Source organism: Ovis aries, chromosome 24, assembly GCF_016772045.2.
Source record: "Ovis aries strain OAR_USU_Benz2616 breed Rambouillet chromosome 24, ARS-UI_Ramb_v3.0, whole genome shotgun sequence".
Taxonomy (NCBI): domain Eukaryota; kingdom Metazoa; phylum Chordata; class Mammalia; order Artiodactyla; family Bovidae; genus Ovis; species Ovis aries.
The window spans coordinates 37,156,310-37,180,292 of NC_056077.1; the positions used below are offsets into that span (position 1 = coordinate 37,156,310).

At 40.1% G+C, this 23,983-nt stretch overlaps 2 protein-coding genes across 2 annotated transcripts in view; one reads left to right on the top strand and one right to left on the bottom strand.

Annotated features, from left to right (window-relative positions):
* Positions 1–23,983, bottom strand: part of CYP3A24 (cytochrome P450 CYP3A24) — a 45,306-nt gene that overhangs the window by 7,676 nt on the left and 13,647 nt on the right. Inside the window, 6 exon segments of the mRNA NM_001129904.1 lie at positions 2,123–2,283; positions 6,109–6,175; positions 7,247–7,374; positions 14,387–14,535; positions 18,875–18,963; positions 19,212–19,325. Coding sequence (NP_001123376.1) covers positions 2,123–2,283; positions 6,109–6,175; positions 7,247–7,374; positions 14,387–14,535; positions 18,875–18,963; positions 19,212–19,325 — 708 coding nt within the window.
* LOC121817857 (small nuclear ribonucleoprotein Sm D1-like) lies at positions 12,882–13,545 on the top strand. The gene has a single exon (XM_042240273.1). It carries the CDS (start codon positions 12,979–12,981, stop codon positions 13,336–13,338), a length of 360 nt encoding a protein of 119 aa, XP_042096207.1. The 5' UTR covers positions 12,882–12,978; the 3' UTR covers positions 13,339–13,545.

Consider the following 23,983-nt stretch of genomic DNA (forward strand, 5'->3'; position numbering starts at 1 on the left):
AGATGCAGGGAAGTTACAAGAGGATCAGAACCCCGCCCTCTGCTGCTAGAAGAGTCTCCTGTTGTCCCTGTGGGTGCGACCCTGAGGTCTGAAGGTCTCAACAAGCCACTCCAGCCCCAGGGGCCAGCTCTCCACACACCACAAAGAACTCCAGTTTGGGCTGAGATCTGAGACCACTGGGGGTGATGCGTGGCTGTCACGTGGGGTTATAGTTAAGGGGAAACACTGTAGAGGGTAAGAGTGCCTCAGGAGCCAACACCCCGGATCACAGCTTGACTAGATCAGCACCACGCACACGACTAGTGCCTGGAAGTATTTCATCTCCCCGTAGCTCAGGTTTCTCATATGTTACATGGAGACAGATGGAGCTGACCCTCCAGAGGGCTGTGTGGCAGAGACACTCACTGCTCACCCAGCATCCATGTCGGCCCCATTTTCCCCATCCCACTTGAAGTTAAGGCCAAATCAGCCAACAGGCTGTGAGGTGATTATGTCAGTTCAGAGACAAATCATCTGAACCCTGGAAAGCAACTCTCGAGTTCCATATTCCACAGATGACAACAAGCTCTCATGTTCCAGATAAGGCAGCTACAAGATGGTGGAAGCTCTGAGTCGGTTTTCCTTCACAACTCTGTGAAGCAGAGCTGTCCACTCCATCCTCCACTAATAATCCATGTTGAATCTGTAGACATAGATTGAAGTAAACCTTTGCTATGAAAGCTCCTGAGATTCCAGGGCTTGTCCATTACCGAGGAATAACCTACCTCTCCTGACTAATAATTTCTCAAAAATTAAACACATTCATAAATAGAAAGTATTTAGAACAGACATATATAGTAAGAAGTACTAGTGTTATTAGCCAGTGTGTTATTGTAAGTATTCTTATAAAAAGGAGAGAATGTAACGCCATAGGCAACCTCAGTCTGTTAGTGACCATTCAATCTTCTTGTTCTCAAGAGAATCCCAGTATGGGGTTTACCAGAGAATAAATATCATCTCTAATTTTGCAGGCCCTACAAAGTATTTGAAGGACCTAGGATTCTGAAAGGTCATAAGACTTGTCCAAAACCAGTCAGGTCTCATACTCGTGTCCTCTGTTTCCTACCATATATCCTTTCTTGCATAGCAGGCTTCACCTAGTCTAAAGTTTACACTGGGCAACAGACTAAATTAATGGTCCCAATTCTCCACTGTTTCCTCTGTCCATTCCCTTCGCCATTAACTCTGCGATGCCCTCCCATTCTGACTCAGGTTGGTCAGTCGGCTCAACCTGACCAGTGGAATATTCACTAAGTGTAATGCTAGCAGAGTTCTGAAAGTCACCCATGGGATTAGGCCTCTTGCTCATGACATCTACAGCTGCCTCAAGAAACAGACATGTGGAGATTGAGACACGTGAGGAGCATGTGTGGAGTTGAGTCCATCCAACCACTTAGCTAAGGGCAGCTGAGATCAGCCAATGCACAGACCACAGCAAGTCTAGCCAACATCAATAGGTAACTGTGCAGACACCATAAACTTGGGCAAACTCTAGGAGACAGTGAGGAACAGGGAGGCCTGGCGTGCTGCAGTCCATGGAGTCACAAAGAGTCCAAAATGACTTAGCAACTGAACAACAACAAATGCAGACACCAGAGTAACAAGTGACGCCACTGAAGTTCAGTCAATTTTAGCTGGGATTATTCTGATAACTGATACCGCTGGACTAACACTTTTTTCAAAATACTTATATTGCTGTGAGTAGCATGAAGTACTTATGTTTTCTCCCTTTGTTTTGTATGCTATACATCCTTCCTAAATGTGTGGGGCTCAATTGCTTAGTCTTCTCCAACTCTTTGCAATCCCATGAACTGTAGCCTGCCAGGCTCCTCTGTCCATGGATTTCCCAGGCAAGAATACTGGAGTGGGTTGCCATTTCCTGCTCCAAGGGATCTTCCCAATGCAGGTATTGAACCTGCATTTCCTGCACTGGCAGGAGGATCGGATTCTTTTCCACTGCACCACCTGGGAACGGAGGTAAATGATTTGATGCTTATGCTTTGGGCAAAAACCTCGTAAGAAGTAGAGAGAAGACAATCATGCTAAGGCTTCACCTTCCCCGTCTCTGGGTATTATCACTCACCTTATTGGGGAAAGTCGCATCAATCTCCTCCTGCAGCTTCTGCTGGACATCAGGGTGAGTGGCCAAAATATACAAAAGGAAGGAAAGCGTATTGCTAGTGGTCTCATAGCCGGCAAAAATAAAGATAACACTTTGGGCCATGAGTTCTTGGTCAGAGAGAGCTAAAAAGAAAGTCAAGACATTTTAGGTAAAGCACGGCAATGTAAAAATCACAGTTTAGATGATGAGACATAACAGTGTAATTCCCAAACCCCTAGGGGAATCATGTAAAAGTAATTCAGAATCAACAGCGATTTCCACTCTGTGTCTGCCTCACAGAGCCAAGAAAAAGCCAAGAACTGTTCTAATTGAGTTTTTCCCAAGTCTCTACTATTCTTGGCCCTCTGTTCCTGGCAATACCATAGCCCCACCAACACAGCTGGGTAATTTCAAGAGATGGCATTTCTGTCTAAAATCTAGTGTTATCAATGTGTCCCTTAGAGAACTGTAAAAGAACTATAGCTCCAAGTAAAATGGAGTAGCATTCCCTTCTAGAATATTTTAAATTATTCCACTTAAGATACAGTTTGATTTTGTTTTTTTGTTTTTTTTTTTTTTGAGAGATTTACAATACTAAGGCTACATGGTAGGGAAATTAAATTATATTTTATCAAAACTTGTTTCCAGGAACATAAGAGTACATACAATATTGGGCTACAGTTAAACTCTTGCTACTCAAAGAGTGGTCCATGGACCAGCAGCATGAGCAGGATCCAGAAGTTTAATACAAATTCAGTGTCTCAAAGACCAAAAACCTAGAACTATGGAAACAACTCACATGAACGTTCATGAGATGTGGAGATGTATGTGCACAATGTAGCCTGAGAGGCATGAATTATGTCCTTGAGAGTCATCAGGTAATACAAGACCTGGGGCACAAGTCTTCAAGGGGAGGATCGAGATATGTATAGAAGCTATAGAAATCAACAAAAAACTTGAAGAGTTGTGATGATCCTAGTCTAATCATTTCATTAAAATAGCAGAAGAAAGAATGTGTGCATATAAGGACATAGGCCAGTGTGAAATATAGAAAAATTAGGTCCAGGGAGTAGAATTAGCAATGCTGATTCAATTCCAGCCTGAAGGTCATCCTCTCAGTATACACCCCCTCTTTCTGCTCTTCTTTATTCTTATCAAACAGCCCTGTGATTATACACTGGTCCCCATTTTTATTTTCTCCCAAGAGACCAAACATGCTCAGCCTCTCAGCTATTTGATGGGACTGAAGTAGGATCTTTGTTACTTAGAGCACTCAGCTCAACATAGTACCTGCCCCCAAACAAGCAATTAGCAATAAAAGCAATACAAAATGAGTGCAATAAAGATCTACGAAGTTCTAATTCCCTAGTGATGATATCTGTGATGCTATTATCAATAAATTCAACCATCAAATTCTTTCTCCAGTTAGCATAAACCGCATAATACTCAAAGTTTAGAGTTGTGCTAATATATCATTCTTCAAATTTTAATTGATTAAAATTAAATACAATTTAGTATTCAGGTTTCAGTGGCACTAGTCACATGTCAAGTCCTCAACAGACACTTATGCCTAATGATTACTATATTGAACAGAACAGATACACAATATTTCCTTCATCACAGAAAGTTGTATTGAATCATGTACTTAGAAAAATACTAGATGATAATAATAGATAGATATGCTGCTGCTATTGCTGCTAAGTCGCTTCAGTCATGTCCAACCCTGTGCGACCCCATAGATGGCAGCCCACCAGGCTCCACCATCCCTGGATTCTCCAGGCAAGAACACTGGAGTGGGTTGCCATTTCCTTCTCCGATGCATGAAAGTGAAAGTCACTCAGTCACTCCCTGGAAAATCCCATGCAAGAGTGCTGGAGTGGGTTGCCATTGCCTTCTCCAAGATAGATATAAGTAGGCATATAAACAGGTATAGACATATTGAGAATGGGATGCAGTTTATCCCTGCTTTGAAGAACTAATTTTACAAAATTCATTATTTTGTGAGATGGTTATCAATCCATTTATAGCTTCAGATTAATCATATAGGAGTATTCATGTCATAGAATTAAAACACACACCAGGGTCTTTTTGACAGAGAGAGAGCATGTTTATATCAGTGATTTGTGGTAGATACAGAAATCTTTTTTTATTTAACATAAGTGTAAAAATATTTGATGTTCTGACAGTTGTCCACTGAGAGGATCTGGAAGCAAAGAAACCCTAGAAGCAATGAGCATTTCTAGAATCCAAATTTTGGGTTCTAAATACCATTTCTCACTAAATAGAACCAGAACTTCTTAAGAAATGGCTTATTCCAAGGGAAATACAAGAGAAAGCTGGAGTGCCTTGCATTAGGAAGTGAGGTTCTTGGAAAATGATAAATGAAAAGGATACAGGATACTCTATATACCACAGTGGTGGACACACATCATTATACATTTATCAAAAGCCATAGAATGTATAATACCAAGATTGAACCCAGGTGGAAAGTATTGTCTTTGGGTGATAATAATGTATCAGTGTAGGTTCATTGATTGTAACAAGTGTATCACTCCAGTATGGAATTCTGATATTGAGGAAGGCTATATGTAGGTGGGGGCAGAATGTATTTTGGTAAACTCTCTATTCTTCACTCAATTATGCTTTTTAAATTTCTGCTAAAAAAATAGCCTAAAAAATGTTTAAGGAGAAAAAAAGTAAAATATATATAGGAGCCCACTTGAAAGGACTCCAGTGGACAAACCTGACAATTTGAAAATCAAATTGAAGAGTGATGTGAGAGAGTAAGTTAGTTATACATGAGATTATCCTGATATAAATAAATAAATGATTGGGGGAGAATGGAGAGCTCTCCCTATGAAAGAATATCAGTTCATAAACACAGAAGAATGATGGGTTTTGAAGGGCATCATGTGTTGATGTATTGCAAAACCAATACAATACTGTAAAGTAATTAGCCTCCAATTAAAATAAATAAAGATGGTAATGATAACCCTGTATGCGAGACAGCAAAAGAGACGCAGATGTATAGAACAGTCTTTTGGACTCTGTGGGAGAGGGAGAGGGTGGGATGATTTGGGAGAATGGCATTGAAACATGTATAATATCATACATGAAACGAATCGCCAGTCCAGGTTTGATGCATGATACAGGATACTTGGGGCTGGTGCACTGGGATGACCCAGAGGGATGGTATGGGGAGGGAGGTGGGAGGGGGTTCAGGATGGGGAACACGTGTATACCCGTGGCGGACTCATGTTGATGTATGGCAAAACCAATACAATATTGTAAAGTAATTAGCCTCCAATTAAAATAAATAATTTATATTAAAAATAAAATAAATTTATATTTTTTAAAAAGTCTGCCTCAGGTTTAGGAAAAAAAAAGAAAGGCATCATGTTGTAATCATCATAGTAATAACAGTTTCAGTCAGAAACTATCCATGAATGATAAAACCAGTGGGTGACAATTTGAAGAGGAACAGAATGTTTATAGTCTCAAAGGCTTCTCCCAGAAGTTACGTGTTAATAACAAAGGGGAAAAAAATACACTTTACAGTAGAGTAAGCTGGTGAAAACAAGTTTAAAAGTGTTCCAACTTGAGGTCATCAGCAATGGGGCAATGTGCCCCCTAATGAATGCAGGGATGAAGCCTTGATGCAAATTTCCAGGCAGAGGTTCTGACTTGGTGGGTCTGGAGGAGCCTGAGAACTGATATCGGAACCAAGCTCCCCAGAGGTTCAGCTGTAAGTAATCCACATCATAACTGACTGTCCTTCGATCTCTGAACAAAGTTGTGCCTGCAAACTTCCAGGAAGTACCACAGTCTAATCTTTCTTTCTGCACAACTGTCATTCTTCAATTTGGCAGAAATTCCCATCTACCTAGAAAACTTCCTGCACATTTTCAGAACTGCCCCCTACCTCTGCATCTCCCCACTGTGGCCCCTCTGAAGCTCTCCTTGGTTACCTTTATGGTTGTCTGTTTCTTTGGAATTCTGAGAGTTAATCATCAACTGAAGAAAGTCCACACGTGGCTGTAAGCAGAAAGAAATTTCTATGAAAGAAAGTTACTTGTGAAGTCATAGACAAATCAGGAGTGCAGTATTTAACCTCTTTCCTGAGAGTATGGCCCCTTATAGAGCAGAAGTCTGATTAGTATTGCCTGAGTCTTCAGTGAACTACTATTCACCTACAGACCTTGGAGAACATGACGTTTCCCAGAGAGAAACCCGCCATCATGTCAGTGCTTTCTGGTCCTCACTCTCTCTGATCTTTGGTTTCTCTGGCTTTTGAAACAGCTTCTTTGCCAAAGAGTTGCCTGCTGTCTCTCCTGTCACACCTGTTTGCTCAGGAGAAAACCCATGACTTCGATCCTTTTTTCTTCCAATTTCAATTCCTAATGAATTACCACACAAATTAATCCCCTCACATTTGCAAAGTACTTTGGCAGCTTATATAGAAGCATCTTCAAGGCCTTGACCCTTTGAGAACTCTATACGGTCTTCAGTGACATCTTGAGTACAAAACCCTCAGTCCCCCTGACCTGCAGACATGCTTGTGCTGGCCTCCAGGCATCATGAAAGTAAAGGTGGGTTAACCAGCTTGCAGCCTCATGGCCCAGAGAAGACCCCTGCCCATGCCAGACTAGGAGTGGGCTCCAATTTAACACAGAATTCACTCTACCAGTTGCCTGATGGGGCTTTTCATTACACAATCTATAATATAGGAGTCTTGGAATCAAAGTGATTCTTTACCAGTATAACATCTTGGGCATTTATAATATCAGTAAAATCATTTTTAAACAGTAATTCTTATCCTTTGGAATGGAAGTGGTAAAGCTTTCATCTCAACAATATTTATGCAATGACATACTAATGTGCATGCCTACTATTAAAACATCACTCTCTGGCCCATTTTCTTATTTCCTCCCCAATCTCCACCTTTCTCATCCCTCCACAATGATATGTTAATAACCCCCCAGTTCTAAAATCTATACTTCCCTACATATCTTTTAAAAAATACAGAGAAGTTCACAAATCATATGTGTACAGGTTAACAAATTTTCAAAAAGTGAATACCCTCATGTAACCACCACCAGATTTTACCTTTTGATTATCTTTGAGGCGACTTTCTTTTATCCTTTTTACAGATTTTGTCAAAAAATCCACAGCACTTTTGGGAAACATGGTGATATTTAATACTTCAAAGATTGGGACAAGGAATGGAAAGAGTACTATAGAGAAGAGATAACAGAAAAGCACAGTGAAAATTCAAAATTTACGCAGCAAGTATAATTTGCTCTATCTCTCAGAGAAAGATATCAGGTTTCTCAACCAGAATAACTCCCTGTATGACCTTTGCTCAGATCTCCAAGCCAATGCCTGAGCAAGGCCAAGTCCAGGGGCCATCACTATAGTAGTGAAATCAGTGGTCTTGTCGGCCTTTTGAAATGATCAAAAAAAAACAAAAAAACAGGATTATATTCCTTAACTTCATAGTTTTTTATCTATTGGATTAGAATTTCTTTGGATAAATCACACTATAGTGTGCTACTCTAATTAACCAATTTGTGCAAAAAACCATTCAAGATAGAGATAAGACAGTACATATCTTTTAACCACAATGGAATTAAATTTAAAATCAATAACCAAAATTGGGAAACTCACAAATACATGGAAATTAAACAATACACTCCTAAATAAACAATGAGCTATATACTATATCAAATATACAACCAGGAATTACTTTGAAATAAATAAAAATGAAACTATTACTTACCAAGATGAATGGGATGTAGAAGAAACAGTGCTCATGGAAAAGTTTAAGGCTATAAATATCTACTGTTAAAAAGAACAAAGACCTCAAGGCATGAACCTAACTTTCCACCCTAACTCACTGAAAAAAGAAGAGCAAACTCAACCTAAATCTAGAAGAAGAAATTAATAAAGACAAGAGCAGAAAGTAATGAAATACAGAGAATAAAAACAACAGAGAAGATCAATAAAACCAAAAGCTAATTCTTTGAAAAGAACTTTTAAGCTAGTGAAGTGAAACTCTTTTTGACACCATGAACTACAGGTCATGGAATTCTCCAGGCCAGAATATTAGAGTGTGTATCTTTCCCTTCTCCAGGGGATCTTCCCAACCCAGGGATCGATCCCAGGTCTCCTGCACTGCAGGTGTATTATTTACCACTTGAGCCACAAGGGTAACCCAAGAATACAGGATTGGGTAGCCTATCTCTTCTCCAGCAGATCTTCCCAATCCAGGAATTGAACCGGGGTCTCCTGCATTGTAGGTGGATTCTTTACCAACTGAGCGATCAGGGAAGCCCTTTTAAGCTAGACAGACGAAAGAGAGAGAGAGAACTCAAATATGTAGCATCCCAATGAAAGAGGAGAGATTACTGTTGACATTAAAAGAATACCAGGAACAAGGTTCACCAATAAATTAGATAACTTAGAGGAAGTAGACAAATTCCTTAAAAGATATGAAGTACAGAAGCTAACTCAAAAAGAAAGAGGCCATCTGAATTTTTCTATTAAAAATTATTAAACAGGAAGGTTGATTCCTCCAGCTTCATTCTTCTTTCTCAAGATTGCTTTGGCTATTCAGGGTCTTTTGTGTTTCCATACAAATTGTGAAATTATTTGTTTTAGTTCTGTGAAAAATATAATTGGTAGTTTGATAGGGATTGCATTGAATCTATAGATTGCTTTGGGTAGTATACTCATTTTCACTATATTAATTCTTTCAATCCAAGAACACGGCATATTTCTCCATCTATTTGAGTCATCTCTGATTTCTTTTCATCAGTGTTTTATAGTTTCCTGTATAGAGGTCTTTTGTTTCTTCAGGTAAATTTGTTCCTAACTATTTTGTTCTTTTTGGTGCAATGATGTGTGGGATTATTTCCTTAATTTCTCCTTCTGCTTTTTCATTGTTATTATATAGGAATGCAAGGGATTTCTGTGTATTAATTTTATATCCTGAAACATTACTATATTCATTGATTAGCTCTAGTAATTTTCTCATGGCATCTTTAGGGTTTTCTATGTAGAGGATGATGTTATCTGTAAACACTGTGAGTTTAACTTCTTCTTTTTCAGTCTGGATTCCTTTTATTTCTTTTTCATCTCTGATTGCTGTGGCTAGAACTTCCAAAACTATATTGAATAGTAGTGGTGAGAGTGGGAACCCTTGTCTTGTTCCTGATTTTAGAGGGAATGCTTTCAAAGCAATATTGAGAAAGAATGGAACTGGAGGAATCAATCTTCCTGGATTCAGACTATACTGAAAGAAAGTGAAAGTGTTAGCCGCTCAGTCCTGTCTGACTTTTTGTGACCCCATGGTCTATAGTCCTCCAGGCACCTCTGTCCATGGGATTCTCCAGGCAAGAATACTGGAATGGGTTGCCATTTCCTTCTCCAGGGGATCTTCCCAACACAGGAATTGAACCCAGGTCTCCTGCATTGTAGACTGATTCTTTACTGTCTAAGCCACCAGAGAAGAGTATACTACAAAGCTACAGTCATCAAGACAGAATGGTAATGGCACAAAGACAGAAATCAATATAGATCAATGGAACAAAATAGAAAGTCCAGAGGTAAATCCATGCACCAAAGACACCTTATCTATGACAAAGGAGGCAAAAATATACAATGGAGAAAAGACAGTCTCTTCAAAAAGTTGTGCTGGGAAAACTGGTCAACTATGTGTAAAAGAATGAAACTAGAATACCTTCTAACACCATACACAAAAATAAACTCAAAATAGATGAAAGGCCAAAAACTATAAATAGAGGAAAACAAAGGCAGAACACTCTCTGACATAAATCACAGCAAGATGCTCTAGGACCGACCTCCCAGAGTAATGGAAATAAAAACAAAAATAAACAAATGGGACTTAAAAGCTTTCCCACAATGAAGGAAACTATAAGCAAGGTGAAAAGATAGCCCTCAGACTGGGAGAAAATAGTACCAAATGAAGCAACTGACAAAGAATTAATCTCCAAAATATACAAGCAACTCATGCAGTTGGATACCAGAAAAATGAACAGCCAATCAAAAACTGGGCAAAAGACCTAAACAGACACTTCTCCAAAGAAGATATAAAGATGACTAATAAATACATGAAAAGATGTTCAACTTCACTCATTATTCAGTTCAGTTCAGTCATTCAGTCATGTCCGACTCTTTGCAACCCCATGAACTGCAGCATGCCAGGCCTCCCTGTTCACTCAAAGTCATGTCCATCGAGTCGGTGATGCCATCCAGCCATCTCATCCTCGGTCGTCCCCTTCTCTGGCCCCCAATCCCTCCCAGCATCAAAGTCTTTTCCAATGAGTCAACTCTTCGCATGAGGTGGCCAAAGTACTGGAGTTTCAGCTTTAGTATCATTACTTCCAAAGAACACCCAGGATTGATCTCCTTTAGAATGGACTGGTTGGTTCTCCTTGCAGTCCAAGGGACTCTCAAGAGTCTTCTCCAACACTACAGTTCAAAGGCATCAATTCTTTGGTGCTCAGCTTTCTTCACAGTTCAACTCTCACATCCGTACATGACTACTGGAAAACCATAGCCTTGACTAGACGGACCTTTGTTGGCAAAGTAATGTCTCTGCTTTTGAATATGCTATCTCACTCATTATTAGAGAAATGCAAATCAAAACCACAATGAGGTATCATCTCACATGAGTCAGAATGGCCATTATCAAAAAGTCTACAAACAATAAATGCTGGAGAGGGTTTGGAGAAAAGGAAACTCTCTTACACTGTTGGTGGGAATGCAAACCAGTCCAGCCACATGAAGAACAGTGTGGAGATTCCTTAAAAAAGCTGGGAATAGAACTGCCATATGACCCAGCAAGCCCACTGGTAGGCATACACCCCAAGAAAACCAGAACTGAAAGAGACACATGTACCCCAATGTTCATGGCAGCACTATTTACAATAGCTAGGACATGGAAGCAACCTAAATGTCCCTCAGCACATGAATAGATATGGAAATTGTGGTACATATACACAATGGAATATTACTCACTATAAAAATGAACACTTATGAGTCAGTTCTAATGAGGTGGATGAACCTGGAGCCTATTATACAGAGTGAAATAAATCAGAAAAAGGAAAAAAATACTGTATATTAATGCATATATATGGAATTTGGAAAGAAAGTACTAACAATCCTACATACACGGCAGCAAAAGAGACACAGATGTAAAGAACAGACTTTTGGACTCAGTGGGAGAAGGCAAGAGTGGGGTGATTTGAGAGAATAGCACTGAAACATGTACATTACCATATGTAAAACAGATGACCAGTGCAAGTTTGATACATGAAGCAGGGCACCAAAGCTGGTGCTCTGGGATAACCCAGGGGGATAGGGTGTGGAGAGAGGTGAGAAGGGGATTGCAGGATGGGGAGACCCATGTATACTTGTGACTGATTCATGTTGATGGATGACAAAAAAATCTCATAATATTGTAAAGTAATTATCTTCCAATTAAAATAAATTAATATACTGGAAAAAATTACTAAACAGAAACTACTCAAAAAGAAAGAAACAATGTGAATAGACCTATAAGAAATACCGTTCGATTTGATAATCAAGAAACTATCCACAACTTGACAATGAAAAGCTCAGGTTCAGATGGTTTCAACACTACTCAAATAATTAAAGAATTAAGGCCAATTTTCCACTAATTCATCAAACAAATAGAATATGACAGAATACTCTGGAAGTCATTCTTCAGAATCAGTATTAACCTGGTGTGAGAAACAGAATAAGATGGCAGAGGAAAAAAAAAAAAAAACTATAGACCAATCTATCTTATGACCATGGATACACAAATCCTCAACAAAATACTAGCAAACTGAATCTACTAACATATAAAAAAATGTATACATCATACATAAGTGTACTTTATCCCAGGAATGCAAGGTTGTATAATGTGCCATTTCAATAGAGTAATAAACAATGACCACACAATTTTCTAATAGATGCATAGAAGCATGTAACAAAAATCCAATACATGCTTGTGGTATTAAAAAAAAAAAAAAAAAAAACCTCTCAGCAAACAGCAACAAAGGGACTTTCATCAACCTGATAAAAGGAATCTATGAAAAACATTTAACAACTTACATAAACCCATAGTTAACACTAATATTTAATAATGAAAAACTGGATGATTTTCTCTAAGATTAAGACAAGGAAGCCTTTTCAACCACTTCTACGCAAAACTGGCAGATTCATGTTGATGTATGGCAAAACCAATACAATATTGTAAAGAAATTAAACATGATATTTTATACAGGGAATCCTAAGAAAACCACTAAAAACCTATTCAAAAAAATAAATAATTTCAGTAGGGTTTCAAGATACAAGATCAAGGCAAAAATCACTACAATATTGTAAATTAGCCTCCAACTAAAATAAAAAGAAAAAAAAAGATACAAGATCAAAACACAAAATCAGTTGTATTTCTATATTACAATAAATAATATAAAGTGACATTAAGAAAATAATTCCAATACGATAACACCAAAAAAGAATAGAAAAAGTAGGAATAAAATAAAAGACGTAAAATTTACACTCTGAAAACCTAAAACCTTGTTGAACTAATTTAAGATGGAAGTAGATGAAAAACATGCCATCATCATGAATCAGAACATTTACATCGTCAAAATGGCACGTTGATGGATATAAGATATTCCCTATCAAAACTCTAGCTGGGATCCCCGAGAGTAAGTGTTTCCGGCCATTCATACGCCCAGCCTCGGCTCTCGGTGGTCGGATTTCGTGTACTATCGGGCGGAAAGGGTGACGGCGCCTTTAGGATGAAGCTCGTGAGATTTTTGATGAAATTGAGTCACGAAACTGTAACCATTGAATTAAAGAATGGAACACAGGTCCATGGAACAATCACAGGTGTAGACGTCAGTATGAATACACATCTTAAAGCAGTGAAAATGACCCTGAAGAACAGAGAACCTGTACAGCTGGAAACACTGAGTATTCGAGGAAATAACATTTGGTATTTTATTCTGCCAGACAGCTTACCTCTGGATACACTGCTCGTGGATGTGGAACCAAAGGTGAAATCTAAGAAAAGGGAAGCTGTTGCAGGAAGAGGCCGAGGCCGAGGAAGAGGACGAGGCCGAGGCAGAGGCAGAGGAAGAGGGGGTCCTAGGCGATAATGTCTCCCAAGAAAGTAGTAAGGATTACGGTGGGGCAGGAAGACGGATACGTGACAGAGGAAGACTATGAGGCCAAGGCAGGGGAATGTGAAGTCCTAAGCGATAATGTTGCTGGAGCTTACAAGTTCCACAGGGGTGGATGTTGCAAGTTTTTTGTACAGGCTTTGTTTGTTTGTAGCAGTTTTTAATAAACGTAAATGTAACACACACACACACACACACACACAGAAAACTCTAGCTGACCTCTTTGAATAAACTAACTGAGCTTAAATTCATATGAAATTGGAAGGGGCTCAGAGAAGACAAAATATTACTGAAAAAAATAATAAAGTTATAAGACTCACATTTCCTGATTTTAAGACTTACCATAAAGCTACATTAATCAAGGCAATGTGGCACTGGCCTAAGGATGGACATATTTTCATGGAACAAAGTTCTGAATCCAGAAATAAACCCACTTGTCTATGGCCAACTGAACAATGAAAATGTTTCCAAGACCATTCAATGGAGACAAAACAGGCTTTTCAATAAGTGGTGCTAAGACAACTGGATACCTATAAGCAAATCACACCAGGACTATTGATTTAAGTAATAACTGAAATTTGTACCTTTTGGCCACCATCATCCAATTCTATCTCCCAAACTGTCTCTGGTAACCAAAAATCTGACATTATTTGTCTATGAGTTTGGATTTCTTCCTTTGATTCAATATATAGTATTTGTCTTTCTGTCTGACTTATCTCACTTAGCATGAGGTCCAGCCACATTGCTGCAAATGGAAGAATTTCCTTCCTTTTTATGGCTGAATAGTATTCTGTTGTGTTTGTGTATGTGTGTATACACACCACGTTTTTCCTATCCATTTATCCATCGATGGACACTTAGGTTATAAAAACCATTGAATTGCCTATTTTAAATTGGTGAATTATATCTCAATAAACCTATGAAAAAGGAAGGGAGGGAGGGAAGGAGGAAGGGAGGAAGAAAGAATGAGAGGGAAGGAGGGACAGAAGGAGGAATACAGAAAAAGATGCAGTAGGACACTCACCTACTGAGAGAAGAAATGGATCGAGGATATTAAATCTTAAGAGCTTCTTGGCATTCTCCACAAAGGGATCTTGTGGGTTGCCAAGGGAATCAATATTCACTCCAAATGATGTGCTAGTAATCACATCCATGCTGTAGGCCCCAAAGATGCTGAGTAGAGAAAGATAAACACAGTTAAAATTGGGACCAGCTGACTATCCATATCCAACAGAGTCAACAATAAAATCATATAAAATCAGATGCCCAGGCAAGACAGGTCAAGAGCCACACTCTCTGAGAACCACCTGCTGGATCACGGAAGACTGCCTGCCACTATCACTCACTCCTGAGGTGTGAATGATGCAACTGCCCCTGTGCTGGGGGGATGGGGACACTAAGGCAAGTTAGACGCCCCCACTGCCAAACTCAAGGAGCTCAGTCATAGAAGGATAGAACCCACAATCAGACAAAGGACAGTAGTGTGCTTTGACTATGGGCAATAAAAGGTGTATAAGGACTGTGTCTAAGCAGAGCAAAGGGAGTAAATTCACTCTTCCTGGGGAGTCAAGAAAGGGGACATTGATCTGGGTCTCAGCTTACCACAGAACCTGTGCTCAGAGCTGATTCCCTTTTAGAGCAAAACCAGAGTTGACATACAATATCACATTAATTACAGGTGTAGAAGAGCGATTTTAAATACTCCATTTAAAGTTATTATTAAATACTGAATACATTCCTTGTTATGTACAGCCTATCCCTGTGGCACAATTATGTTATACATTGTCGTTTGTGCCTTTTAATCCTCTGTCCTATCGTGCACTCCCCTTCCTACTTCCCACCGATAACCACCACTTTGTTTTCTACACTGTGAGTCTGTTTCTGTTTTGTTATATTGATATTTATTCATTTTAGTTTTAGATTCCATGTATAAATGATAACATGCCACATTTGTCATTCTCTAACTTATTTCACTAAGCATGATGCCCTCTAGGTCCATGCATGTTGTTGGAAATGGAACAGTTTCATTCTTTTATATGGCTCAGTAATATTTCTTGTGTATATGTGTGTGTGTGTGTGTGTGTGTGTGTGTGTGTGTGTACACACGTGTGACACATCTTCTTTCAACATCCATCTACTGACAGATACTTACATTCTTCCATATCTTGGCTGCTGTAAGTAAAGCTGATAAAAGAAACGGGGTGCATGCACCTTTTCAAATTAGTGTATTCATACACCCTGGATGTATACACAGGGTGGAATTCCTGAATCATATCACAGTCCTCAGGCTGCAAGGCAGGAGATTTGGTTCGACCCCTGGGTCAGGAAGATCCCCTGCAGAAGGGAATGGCTACCCAATCCAGTATTCTTGCCTGGGAAATCCCAAGGACAGAGGAGCCTGGTGGGCTACAGTCTGTGGGGTCATAGAGAGTGGGACATGATGGAACACAGACAATAGTTCTCTTTAAGCTTTTGGAGAAACCTCCATATGGTTTCCCACAGTGGCTGCACCAATTTACAGTCCACCAGCTTGTACCAGAGTTTCCTTTCCTCCACATCCTCACCCAAACTTACAAGTGTTGGCTGATTTTGTGATTTTGATATGCATTTCTCTGATGATTTGCAATGTTGAACATCTTTTCAACTGTATATCTTCCCTTGAAATAATGTCTATTAAGATCTTCTGCTGATTTTTTATTGGGTTGTTATTTAGATTTTGAGTTGTATGAGACATTTATATATTTTCCCACCACTTCATGGGAAATAGACGGGAAACAGTGGAAACAGTGTCAGACTTTATTTTTGGGGGCTCCAAAATCACTGCAGATGGTGACTGCAGCCATGAAATTAAAAGACGCTTACTCCTTAGAAGAAAAGTTATGACCAACCTAGATAGCATATTCAAAAGCAGGGACATTACTTTGCCAACTAAGGTCCGTTTAGTCAAGGCTATGGTTTTTCCTGTGGTCATGTATGGATGTGAGAGTTGGACTGTGAAGAAGGCTGAGCGCCGAAGAATTGATGCTTTTGAACTGTGGTGTTGGAGAAGACTCTTGAGAGTCCCTTGGACTGCAAGGAGATCCAACCAGTCCATTCTGAAGGAGATCAGCCCTGGGATTTCTTTGGAGGGAATGATGCTGAAGCTGAAACTCCAGTACTTTGGCCACCTCGTGCAAAGAGTTGACTCATTGGAAAAGACTCTGATGCTGTCATGTTTGGGAACGCATGTAAGAATTAAAGATTTTAAAATTTAAAAAATAAAAAACTAAAAAAAAAAAAAAAAGACTCTGATGCTGGGAGGGATTCGGGGCAGGAGGAGAAGGGGACGACCGAGGATGAGATGGCTGGATGGCATCACGGACTCGATGGACATGAGTTTGAGTGAACTCCGGGAGATGGTGATGGACAGGGAGGCCTGGCGTGCTGTGATTCATGGGGTCGCAAAGAGTCGGACACGACTGAGCGACTGAACTGAACTGAACTGAACCGAACTGAACCGAACTGAACTTCTTATCATCATATCATTTGCAAATTATTCTCCCATCCATTAACTAGGTGGTCTTTTCATCTCATCAATATTTTACTTCACTGTGCAAAAGATTTTTAAGTTCAATTAGGCAAAAATTAAAAATTAGGTCATTTGCTTATTTTTACTCTTGTTTTCTTTGCCTTAAGAGTTAAATCCAAAAACATACTGTTATGATTTATGGCAAAGACCATTCTGCCTATTGTTTCTTCTCTGTTTTAATGGTTTCCATTTAGATCTTTAATCCATTTTGAGTTTGTTTTTCTATAGGGTATAGGAAAATGTTCTAATTTCATTCTTTTACATGTAGCTATCCAGTTTTCCAAGCATACTTATTGAGGAGACTGTCTTTTCTCCACTGTATATTCCTGCCTCCTTTATCATAGATTAATTGACTCTAAGTATAAGGGTTTATTTTGGAGCTCTCAAATTTATTAAATTGATATGTGTCTGTTTTGTACCAGTAGTCTCTAGAATCAGGAACAACACAAGGATGCCCATGCTTGCCCCTTCTACTCAATATAGAATTGGAAGTCCTAGTCATAGTAATCATACAAGAAAAAGAAGTAAAAGGCATCCAAATTGGAAGGGTACATGTAAAACTATCATTGTTTGCAGATGAAATAATACTTTATATAGGCAATCCTGAAGTTCCAATAAAAAACTAGAATAAATGAATTCAGTAAAGTGGCAGGTAGATGATTAATATGCAGAAATCTGGTGCTTTTCTATACAGTAATAAAGAACTATAAGAAAGAGAAAATAATAAAACAATCCTGTTTAAGATCACATTAAAAGAATAAAACACCTAGGAATAAACTTAATCAGGGAAGTGAAAGACCTATACTATGAAAACGATAAAATGATGAAGGAAATCCAAATGGAAAGATGCTGCATGTACATGGATAGGAACAATTAATGTTTTCAAAATATCCATACAACCCAAAGCAATCTATAGATCTAGCACAATCCCTATCAAAATACTTGTGGTACTTTTCACAGAACTAGAACAAATAATCCTCAAGTTTATATGGAACCATCAGTTCAGTTCAGTTCAGTTCAGTCGCTCAGTCATGTCCAACTCTTTGCAACCCCATGAATTGCAGCATGCCAGGCCTCTCTGTCCATCACCAACTCCCGGAGTTCACTCAAACTCATGTCCATCGAGTCAGTGATGCCATCCAGCCATCTCATTCTCGGTCGTCCCCTTCTCCTCCTGCTCCCCAATCCCTCCCAGCATCAGGGTGTTTTCCAGTGAGTCAACTCTTCACATGAGGTGGCCAAAGTACTGGAGTTTCAGCTTCAGCATCAGTCCTCCCAATGAACTCCCAGGACTGATCTCCTTTAGGAGTGACTGGTTGGACCTCCTTGCAGTCCAAGGGACTCTCAAGAGTTTTCTCCAACACCACTGTTCAAAAGCATCAATTCTTCGGCACTCAGCTTTCTTCACAGTCCAACTCTCACATCCGTACATGACCACTGGAAAAACCATAGCCTTGACTAGATGGACCTCTGTTGGCAAAGTAATGTCTCTGCTTTTTAATATGCTGTCTGGGTTAGTCATAACTTTCCTGCCAAGCAGTAAGTATCTTTTAATGTTATGGCTGCAATCACCATCTGCAGTGATTTTGTGGCCCAAAAAAATACTATAAAAGACCATAAATAGCCAAAGCAATCTTGAAAAAACAACAGAGATGGAGGCATCATGCTCCCTGACTTAAGACCAAACTGTGTATTTTTGTTTCCCAGAATATCCAAGGTGACAGTTAAGTAGATAAATTAACCCTGGCTCACATACACAGAAGATACATTCTGATATTTTCATGAACCACCACTCATTCTCGGGTGGCCAGTCAGAGTTGTAAACCATAATACTGACTCCTGTTTGGTCACTAGAGTAACTCAGCAGGAGGAATTTGGCTCCAAGGCAGGAAACACAAGGGTCTCCATGGAGCTCAGAGGACCAGCAGCTTCACCCCTACTTACTCTTTCATGTTGACGGACTTGCCTTTCTCTGCTTCCTTCCTCAGGTTCCTCACCAACACATCTCCATACTTCCCAATGATAGGGAACATCTAGACACAAAACACAACAGCACTGGAAGTTAAATGTGGAGACTCAAGTTTTAGAAGAACCTGGTTTTCAGGGGCATGCAGCCATAAGTGACATTTTACTATGAATCTGACGATGTCTCTTTTAGGATGTGAAGATAAGAACCATTTTAGGAAACTCAAATTTGGCATACCACTCTTGGACAGGGATATGAATTTATTTTCCACCTTATTCTTTAAGTTGCTCATGGAAAACCCTCTTCTTTTCTTACGTCTTTGAGCTTCCCACTGGTGAAGGTTGGAGACAGCAATGTCCGTATTCTCTTCCATTGTTCATCCTCAGCCACAGAAACAGCATTTTTCATAATTCCCATTGGACCAAAAACCTAGAATTGAAAGCAAAACACGTTTTACCCTACCTAAGTGTTGGAAGTCTCAACAGTTGTGGAAAATGTGTTAATAATTTGGGAACAATGTATTCAACAAATCTTTAGTGACTGTCTATGTAGTACCAGGCCCTATGCTAGATGCACAATAAACATTTATCCTGAATGTCCTGCGAATGTGGAAGAGACATTCAGCCACTTGATGTGGTTTCCAGCCTTCATATTCCAACCTCTTTTTAAACACAAATGACCCATGTAGTATGGAAAGGGTTCTTCCAGGGGGATAGAAGGGAATATGATCTAGTTCATCTTCCTGGGCTATGCAGCGAAGGGATTGGTGACAGTCAGCCAGATAGCCTTGGCAGACTGCATTTTGCCTCAGGTTACTTTGGTCTTTACATATATTTACAGCCTGACCAATTGGAAAAAGGAATGTGTAGACATGGTGGGGGCTTTTTAAGTAGTACTAACTATGCAAAAGATTATGAATCTACCTAATATTCTGAAAAAAAAATTATGCAATGATATGGTAAACACTTCCCCCTACATTTTCCCCCGGAATAGAAGGGGAAAGAAGACAACTCTACTTCTCAGCTTGGGACAGGCGTATGAAGCAAACCTGTTTGAAAATCTCCTCAATCTTTCAAATTTATATTTTGTTTTAAAATAGATTGCTCCAACACTCATTCATGATAAAATTCACAAAATAGGAAGACAAAAAAAATTTCCTCAACTTGATAAAGAGCATCTACAAAAAGACCTACAGCTAATATCACTTTAATGATGAAATATTAAAGTGACATCTTCAAGATAGGAGGCTCATCACCAGAGTGGAGACTCCAGCCTTTGTTGTCTGACAATTAGATAGCCCACAGTAAATGAAAATAGGTCTAAGAAGTGTCAGCAATACAACAGAGCACACTTGAAAATAACTCAAAAAAAGAGGAGAATAGATACATTTTTGTTTGCATCATCCCTTCCTCTAGGCCTGCACTGCTCAGCATCAAGAGGCATTTCCCCAACCTGAGACATTTTCCCTTGCTGGAAAAAGAAAAAATGACTAAAAGAGACACGATCAGTTACCTGTTTCTCCAGCCTTTCAGAACATTGCACAAATGACCTGCTTTGCTTTCACCCTTCCCAGAGACAAGCAGAGCCGAGACATCTAGAGACAACTAGGAACAAAGAAGAAGGGCAGGGACTACCAGTGTCAACCACGAAGCAGGAGTGACTATGATTCTCTGTACCCTGCTCTGCAGAAAAACCCAGAAACTTTGCTATGACGAAACCAAGTGCCAGCATAGTCACTGGAAAACCTCTGAAAACTTTCGTGCTGATCACTCCCTAGGGTTCTACATTCAGTTCAGTTCAGTCACTCAGTCGTGTCCGACTCTTTGCAACCCCATGAATCGCAGCATGCCAGGCCTCCCTGTCCATCACCAACTCCCGGAGTTCACTCAGACTCACGTCCATCGAGTCGGTGATGCCATCCAGCCATCTCATCCTCTGTCGTCCCCTTCTCCTCCTGCCCCGAATCCCTCCCAGCATCAGAGTCTTTTCCAATGAGTCAACTCTTTGCATGAGGTGGCCAAAGTACTGGAGCTTCCAGCTTTAGCATCATTCCTTCCAAAGAAATCCCAGGGCTGATCTCCTTCAGAATGGACTGGTTGGATCTCCTTGCAGTCCAAGGGACTCTCAAGAGTCTTCTCAAACACCACAGTTCAAAAAGCATCCATTCTTTGGCGCTCAGCCTTCTTCACTGTCCAACTCTCACATCCATACATGACTACTGGAAAAACCACAGCCTTGACTAGACGGACCTTAGTTGGCAAAGTATGTCTCTGCTCTTCAATATGCTACCTAGGTTGGTCATAACTTTTCTTCCAAGGAGTAAGTGTCTTTTAATTTCATGGCTGCAGTCACCATCCGCAGTGATTTTGGAGCCCCCAAAAATGAGGTCTGACACTGTTTCCACTGTTTCCCCATCTATTTCCCATGAAGTGATGGGACCGGATGCCATGATCTTCATTTTCTGAATGTTGAGCTTTAAGCCAACTTTTTCATTCTCCTCTTTCACTTTCATCAAGAGGCTTTTTAGTTCCCCTTCACTTTCTGCCATAAGGGTGGTGTCATCTGCATATCTGAGGTTATTGATATTTCTCCTGGCACTCTTGATTCCAATTTGTGTTTCTTCCCGTCTAGCGTTTTTCATGATGTACTCTGCATATAAGTTAAATAAGCATGGTGACAATATACAGCCTTGACGTACTCCTTTTCCTATTTGGAACCAATCTGTTGTTCCATGTCCAGTTCTAACTGTTGCTTCCTGACTTGCATACAGATTTCTCAAGAGGCAGGTTAGGTGGTCTGGTATTCCCATCTCTTGAAGAAAATTCCACAGTTTATTGTGATCCACACAGTCAAAGGCTTTGGCATAGTCAATAAAGCAGAAATAGATGTGTTTCTGGAACTCTCTTGCTTTTTCCATGATCCAGCAGCTGTTGGCAATTTGATCTCTGGTTCCTCTGCCTTCTCTAAAACCAGCTTGAACATAATAAGTTCATGGTTCACATATTGCTGAAGCCTGGCTTGGAGAATTTTGAGCATTACTTTACTAGCATGTGAGATGAGTGCAATTGTGCAGTAGTTTGAGCATTCTTTGGCATTGCCTTTCTTTGGGACTGGAATGAAAACTGACCTTTTCCAGTCTTGTGGCCACTGCTGAGTTTTCCAAATTTGCTGGCATATTGAGTGCAGCACTTTCACAGCATCATCTTTCAGGATCTGAAATAGCTCAACTGGAATTCCATCATCTCCACTAGCTTTGTTCGTAGTGATGCTTTCTAAGGCCCACTTGACTTCACATTCCAGGATGTCTGACTCTAGATGAGTGATCACACCATCGTGATTATGTGGGTCGTGAAGATCTTTTTTGTACAGTTCTTCTGTGTATTCTTGCCACCTCTTCTTAATATCTTCTGCTTCTGTTAGGTACAGACCATTTCTGTCTTTTATCGAGCCCATCTTTGCATGAAATGTTCCCTTGGTATCTCTAATTTTCTTGAAGAGATCTCTAGTCTTTCCCATTCTGTTCTTTTCCTCTATTTCTTTGCACTGATGGCTTAGGAAGGCTTTCTTATCTCTTCTTGCTATTCTTTGGAACTCTGCATTCAGATGCTTATATCTTTCCTTTTCTCCTTTGCTTTTTGCTTCTCTTCTTTTCACAGCTATTTGTAAGCCCTCCCCAGACTGCCATTTTGCTTTTTTGCATTTCTTTTCCATGGGGATGGTCTTGATCCCTGTCTCCTGTACAATGTCATGAACCTTATTCCATAGTTCATCAGGCACTCTGTCTATCAGATCTAGGCCCTTAAATCTATTTCTCACTTCCACTCTATAATCATAAGGGATTTGATTTAGGTCATACCTGAATGGTCTAGCGGTTTTCCCTCCTTTCTTCAATTTAAGTCTGAATTTGGTAATAAGGAGTTCATAATCTGAGCCACAGTCAGCTCCTGGTCTTGTTTTTGTTGACTGTATAGAGCTTCTGCATCTTTGGCTGCAAAGAATATAATCAATTTGATTTTGGTGTTGACCATCTGGTGATGTCCATGTGTAGAGTCTTCTCTTGCGTTGTTGGAAGACAGTGTTTGCTATGACCAGTGCATTCTCTTGGCAAAACTCTATTAGTCTTTGCCCTGCTTCATTCTGCATTCCAAGGCCAAATTTGCCTGTTACTCCAGGTGTTTCCTGACTTCCTACTTTTGCATTCCAGTCCCCTATAATGAAAAGGACATCTTTTTTTGGGTGTTAGTTCTAAAAGGTCTTGTAGGTCTTCATAGAACCATTCAACTTCAGTTTCTTCAGCATTACTGGTTGAGGCATAGACTTGGATTACCGTGATATTGAATGGTTTGCTTTGGAGATGAACAGAGATCATTCTGTCGTTTTGAGATTGCATCCAAGTACTGCAATGGAGTAGACACCAGTGCAATTCCTGTGTCAGGAAGATCCCCTGGAAAAGGAAAGGTCTACCCACTGCAGGATTCTTGGGCTTCCCTTGTGGCTCACCTGGTAAAGAATCCACCTGCAATGTGGGAGACCTGGGTTTGACCCATGGGTTGGGAAGATACCCTGGAGAAGGGAAAGGCTACCCACTCCAGTATTCTGGCCTGGAGAATTCTATGGACTGCATAGTCCATGGAGTCGCAGAGAGTCGGACACGACCGAGCAACTTTCACTTTCTATTTACCAGCGCCCGGCTGCCATCCCTGTGGACACCCTCCCCTCCCTACTCGGTCTCTGACTTGGAGCCACTGCCCTCCTTCTCTGGCCCCACCCTGATGTGTGAGGCTGCCCACCTTCTGTGGCCCACCTGCAGGTTTAGGACTGGACTGTCCAGGAAGAGATGGCAGGCAAAGGAAGGAGAGGGGAAGGAAGGGGCAAAAAAGAGAAAAGAAGAGCCATGGCAAACTTCTGATACCAACTGAAACTGACTAGTGTGTGTAGCCTTTCTCCCCAGTCAACTGAACAATCAGCCACCTTTTATTCCATGTTCATGGTTTTAAGGGAGTTTCATGAATCCTACCCTACTGCCTCCAACCCCACTAGAGCTGCCCAGCTAGTGCCACCACTGATGCTATAAGACCCTGGATTGA